The following is a 6,373-nucleotide window of genomic DNA, read 5'->3' on the forward strand; positions in this document are numbered from 1 at the left end:
TTCTTGCGTATTTAACACACTACGTGCGTGTATATATCGACATATGGCCTCATGGAAATACAAGCTGCAAATTTCCTCACCTTCTTGATGACATGATAACTAAAAAAGAATAGCATACAACTTGCGTTAAAGTAAATCAACTGAACTGAACCTAAACTGACAAGAAATGTTGAAATTTTAGCCAAAGCCAAAGGCGCACACTGAAACTCAAATGGTAACATTAAGAAAAATTGTTCTAGTGAAAAGTAGAATAAGATGGATAGCTTATGGAAAATGTTTAGTTACTCAGTTCACACATGCACTTCAGCTAAAGCCAATTATCTCTTTGGCGACTAAAAGAATGATGTGGCACATAGACAATTTGATATAGCAAATGTACCAAGGTTTATGAAGGCGTACTTGGATACATATTATTTCTGAAATATCTTCCCAACTCTTCTGCCTGCACAATGAAAAAATGCACATGAAAAATGCATGACAGGAATTTATGTGAGTGAACCTAAAGGTATTCAGGCATGTTAAGGTTCTAGAGATAAAATATTAACAACTTCATATTTAGAGAACAGTAGGCTCAATATTTGTACACTGGGATACGAGAAGATCGTGGAGCTAACCCAAGAAAGATAAGAAATCATAATGCATAACCTCCTTAACACCCCAAAATCTTTAGCAAGGTGCCCATTATGTTCATCAAACAATGGCTTAAGAAAATAACAGAAACTTGAACATGTGAAGTAGTGCCAAACTGCCAACCTGCTTTCTTCCTGCATGGGTTAGAACACCACCATACTTGAGAATCATTAGGGCTTCGCTTGGAACCTCCTCCTCCCCTTCTCCACTACTTTTAGGAATATGGGCCCAGTTTGATGGTTTTAGCTGTACTTTCCTATAAATACCTGAAAAGTGTCCACCCTGAAGGCCACAGGAACTAATATTTAATGGGTGTAAAATTATTGTGTTCTTCAAATACCCAAGGATAGAAAGATGTGCAGAATACATGTGATATGCAAAATATAAATGTCTAATCATATTCCTGTATACCGCAGGACAAGTGCATTTCAGGATGAGAAACATGGATAAATAATTTGCCTACTGATGTCTTTGTATTTACATCAACAAAAAGTATCCTTAAAAAATAGTTTCATATTTGAGTTTCACGCAGCATTATAAGCTAGGACGGTATTTTTGTCAAGATAAATCTAACCTCAGTGATGACCAAGCTGTTTTATGAGTAAATATGACATATGCCGCTGGACCACTTAGCCCCAAGTTTGGGATGGTAGTATCGAATTATAGTTGAACATAAATCTTGGAGAACAAACCGGATAACCCTCTAGGTGAAACGAGATTAAGTATAACATCTGTCCACAACCATTGGATGAATATTATAAAATTGGATTAGAGATTTTGGATGGCTCAGATCAAAAGCATACCAACCAACTTGTGCATTTTTATGTTGATATACATAATAACAACAGACATTTCTCTTCCGTTCACATATACATGGAGTCACATTTCCGAGTTCTTGTAGAATCTCGCTAAGTCTACTAAGTTTTCACTATGATTTAGTTCCCACCCTCAACCAAATGATTGTATCTTCAGATCTAATATTTGCATTCTGACATGTAAAATTCCAAGTTGTTGAGAGGACTGTATGGTGTAAGGATATATCAACTTGTTTGCACCATGACTTCTATGCTTGCGTTCGAGGTAAACAAGGTATACAAAATGATTATAATCTAAAACATTATCGAGGTCGACCTTAATTTATAAATACTTTAACTGTGTTACCTCTTCAAGAACCGCTCTAACTTGCCGTAGCTTCTCTGCATGCTCGACTTCAGCATCACTATCACTTTCACGGCCAGACCTGAAGTTCATAGCAATTTTCTCATCTTTATTGAGGACCCGAAAGAGAACCAATATTAAATAATTTGATTTATGTTCTAAATATGAGTAGTAAAATTATCGTCAGATGCTGTGAAACCTACTCAAGAATTCCTTTGGGCTCCCGCTTGGGAGTGTGACGACTTCAACACTTTTAACATATTCTATAAATGGTATGTATAAAATTTGGTAGCTGTTGTCCAAAATTACCCAATTCAATGGCACAATGTAACAAAACAGAGTAATCCTACAACAACATCAAAGGCTTTAGTCCCAAACAAGTCGGGGTAAGCTAGAGCTGAAACCCATAAGATCTCGCAACCAACTCATGGTTCTGGCACATGGATAGCTAGCTTCCACGCACCCCTGTCCATGGCTCTTTGGTGATATTCCACTCCTTCAAATCTCTCTTTACCGACTCCCATGTCATGTTTGGTCTACCCTGACCTCTCTTGACATTATCAGCACGCTTTAGCCGTCCGCTATGCACTGGATCGTCTGGAGGCATGCGTTGAATATGCCAAACCATCTCAGACGATGTTGGACAAGCTTCTCTTGAATCGGTGCTACCCCAACTCTATCCCGTATATCATCATTCCGGACATGATCCTTCCTTGTGTGGTCGCACATCCATCTCAACATGCGCATCTCCGCTACACCTAACTGTTGAACATGTCGCCTTTTAGTCGGCCAACACTAAGCGCCATATAATTTGCAGGTCGAATCACCATCCTATAGAACCTGCATTTTAGCTTTTGTAGCACTCTCTTGTCACAGAGAATGCCAGAAGCTTGGCGCTACTTCATCCATCCGTCTTTGATTCGATGGCTCACATCCTCATCGCTACCACCATCCTTCTGCAGCATTGACCCCAAATATCGAAAGGTATCCTTCTGAGGTACCACCTACCCATCAAGGCTAACCTCCTCCTCCTTGTGCCTAGTAGTACTGAAACTGCACCTCATGTACTCGGTTTTAGTTCTACTAAACAACTCCTCCGACTATCAGCGACTAGCACCACATCATCCGCAAAGAGCATACACCACGGGATATCTCCTTGTATATCCCTTATGACCTCATCCATCACCAAAGCAAAAATATAAGGGCTCAAAGCTGACCTTGGTGCAGTCCTATTTTAATCGGGAAGTCATCATGTCGCCAACATTTGTTCGAACACTTGTCACAACATTATCATACATATCCTTGATGATGATGAGCCACACAGAATCCTAACAGAGTAACCCTTAACTCTTACAATATTTGATGATGATGAGCTACACAGAATCCTAACAGAGTAACAGGTATCTCTTGCATTTTCCACAGAACTAATGATGTTGAGTACGAATTGGACGGAAAGCAATTATAATGTAAACATGTTTAATAGATACTTGGTGGGGGTATAGTGATAGTTTAAAGCTCCATAAACCATAAAAGTGGAGCAACCTTGAGGTTCCAGAAAGTTACCTAGCACGTGGTACAAGGATTCTTGTTGCATCTAACAGATCTTGCAGTTGCAAAGCACTTTTAAGCTTCGCCTGCATAATTATAACAACAGATTTTTTGTCAAGCAGCGAAGATACAAAGGATTTGAATAAAACCAGATAAAATTAACATAATTTTCTCACCTCCGCATGGGCCTTTCCGCCATTGTATTTCAGCATCAATTTTAAAAGCTTCTCTTGAGTTACTTTCAGCTTCACCTTCTGCTTTGGTGTGCGATCCCCACTTGCATAATTTGCAGTATCAGAAAGCAGCTTCATGGTCAATATTTTTGAGAATCTTAATAATTATCCTTACTGGCGTATAACAGCTATGACACAGCGCAACTCTTCTGACTGCGTAGGTATGCCCACAGTTCCCCGTTCTCGATTTCTTACAGCATCTGATGGTTGCGCTGGCTCACTGATTCTCCATGGAAGATGAGCAGGAATGGTATAAATATGTGGAGATTTCTCATCAAGAAACATTTTCCTCAGAATGCATGCAGCGTCATCATAGTACCTGGAATTATGAAAGTATTCACCATCTAAATAAGATATACAAAGGACTTCTGGGCTCTGGCCATACTAATGCATTAAAATTTTAGAATGGTCGTTGTCACCAGAAAGATGCTTACTTGTATGAGCTTTTCACAAAACTCCAGCCATTCACATCACATACATAAGATCTTGCCTCCCCCAGGTCACACCTTAGAAGATCAAAGCCACATACCTACACACAAAAAAGGGATATGTAACATGGGGATGCTACATAAGTGTGTGGTTGGAAAATTCAGATAGCTTCAGTCTCGGCTCTGCTCATTTGGAGATTGGCTCAAGCAATGAAGAGCATAGCTTATATTCTAGATCCTCATCCAGTTAAATTTCAACCATAGAAGACCATATGAGGAAGTGCATGGCTCAAGGAATCAATCATGTTCTGTGGATTTGGTTTGACCTTGTTCAACACCAAGGTCTACCATGCAAAAAGAGTAAATAACTAGTTAACTGGACCTTATCAGATTTTACCATTTAACAAATTTAAAGTCAACTGCTGAAACAAGTTCTTACATATAGACACGGGCTTTGGCCTGCGTCCTACTCCCAATGTGGCCATCTAAAGATTAGCTGAAAGTGATACCGAGATACACTTTAGACTGGTGAAAGAACGATAATTAAGCTATGCCTATTTCAAATTTCTGACTGAGTTGCAGTCATCCAAAACTCCCCTACTCTGACTTCCACAGCAATCAATTGACATTTGGTAACAAACAAATCCAACTGGTACGTTTGAGAAGAGAAAACAAGAACGATTTCAGTGTTAGTACCCACTTTTTCTGGCTGTACCCACAAATCTAACAGCTCATAATGAATAAGAGAGATATATACATAGGTTCTGAATGTAGACTTCATCATAGTAGTCATTAAAAGAGAAAAGTAATTTGAATGTACCGCTTGTCTGAAGGCTTGGCAAACATTCCGTGCAATTTGTTTCTCAGTAGGGGTCAGTAAAACAGGATAGCGGACCTTCAAGCAAGATACCAAATACATTATAAGACAAAACAAGAAACGAAGGAACACACCAAGGAAGCAATTTATGACTTTCTCTTTTTCTTTAATTGTTCCATCAACATGCCAAAAACACTAGTCTAATAGATAGAATGTGGTGAATCCTAATGAGGCAAGGGAGGGCACCTCTTTTCCATCAGAATTTCTCATGACAACCCCATCTACAACTGGGGATTTACGAGCTTCAGCATGTGCATATCCTGGTCCAATTGTATAAACCTACAACAAAAAGCACACATTCCCTTTTCAGTTAATAGAAGTAAGAGTGTATCTAACAATATAACCATCTATTGCTGCTTTCCTTAGAAGAAGAAAATATAGCCATTACTACCATATAACTACTCTAGTACAGTGTTGCCACGCAAAATTCTAACAGAATCACTAAATTACCTATACAAGTAGGAATTTCGACTACAGGAGTATTTGTGCTGTCACTTCATTTAATAGAGATATATTTATAATGGACCATATGGGCTAAATCCACAGACTCTGGTGATACGGCGGGCGCTATCGTATTGTGGATGACATAGCACAAGAATATTATTCTGTCCCATAATATAAGGCGCTTTTGCGAGCTATCTTAACTTGCAAAAACGTCTTATATTATGAGACGGAGGGAGTACAATCTTGGTAATCAGATACTCCCTCCGTCCCAAAATAAGTGACACAACTTTGTACTAATAAGTGACACAACTTTGTACTAAAGTTAGTACAAAGTTGAGTCACTTATTTTGGGACGGAGGGAGTAGTATTTAAAAGCTCTGCAGTCAGTTTGGTGACAAGCCAACTGCAGATTAAATCTACAGCAACCGAGAACTCAAGGGATGAATTCTCACTGCTTAGTAACTCAATCAAGAAGCTAATGCAGGACCAGATCTGTTTGATCCTGTTGTGGATGACCGTCTTGTTGCTTAATTTATTTACATGAAATCTGGGTTCGTGTTTTTATAGCTTATAATAGGGCAAAAACCCTGCATCCATCAAGAAACCATGATGTTGAAGATGAACTTCCTTCAGATGCCAAAGTTCAGGGAGAATTTGAACCCCTTTTGGTAATTCTCCAGAGATTCTAGGCTCCTTATCATTGGTAGGTTTTATGATGCTCAAGTAAATTACAGAGTTTATGATATATGTTGCTTGCACGCGCCGATGGTCACAAGTGTTGATGAATGTACCTTTCTATTCAAGTGTCTAAATTATAACCGTCAGCAAGTTGTACAAGGCTATTTTTTCACATATTACATAGGAGGAAAAATAAAGAAAAAGAGAAAGTAATAAATGCAAGGTGTATCACCTTGACATCTGTTCCTCCTGTAGGCATGAACTCCTCATAAATGTAAGATCCATCTCGCCTCACTTTCCTAACTTCTGGATAAAATTCACTAGATCTATTGCCAACCTGCATAAATTTGGAGGAATTTTACGTCTGATCAGTGCAT

General features: G+C 38.9%; 1 protein-coding gene across 3 annotated transcripts in view; it reads right to left on the reverse strand.

The window, feature by feature from the left end:
* LOC119277192 (inositol hexakisphosphate and diphosphoinositol-pentakisphosphate kinase VIP1-like) overlaps positions 1-6,373 on the reverse strand; it is a 32,490-nt gene that overhangs the window by 10,686 nt on the left and 15,431 nt on the right. For all 3 annotated transcript variants that reach the window (XM_037558434.1, XM_037558433.1, XM_037558435.1), the window contains 10 exons: positions 6,229-6,333; positions 5,061-5,153; positions 4,818-4,892; positions 4,004-4,098; positions 3,685-3,888; positions 3,513-3,612; positions 3,352-3,422; positions 1,792-1,870; positions 754-912; positions 400-442 (listed from right to left, as the gene is read on the reverse strand). In XM_037558434.1, the coding sequence (XP_037414331.1) occupies positions 400-442; positions 754-912; positions 1,792-1,870; positions 3,352-3,422; positions 3,513-3,612; positions 3,685-3,888; positions 4,004-4,098; positions 4,818-4,892; positions 5,061-5,153; positions 6,229-6,333 (1,024 nt within the window). The remainder of the gene's footprint in view (positions 1-399; positions 443-753; positions 913-1,791; positions 1,871-3,351; positions 3,423-3,512; positions 3,613-3,684; positions 3,889-4,003; positions 4,099-4,817; positions 4,893-5,060; positions 5,154-6,228; positions 6,334-6,373) is intronic.

Source organism: Triticum dicoccoides, chromosome 3B (assembly GCF_002162155.2).
Source record: "Triticum dicoccoides isolate Atlit2015 ecotype Zavitan chromosome 3B, WEW_v2.0, whole genome shotgun sequence".
NCBI classification, from domain to species: domain Eukaryota; kingdom Viridiplantae; phylum Streptophyta; class Magnoliopsida; order Poales; family Poaceae; genus Triticum; species Triticum dicoccoides.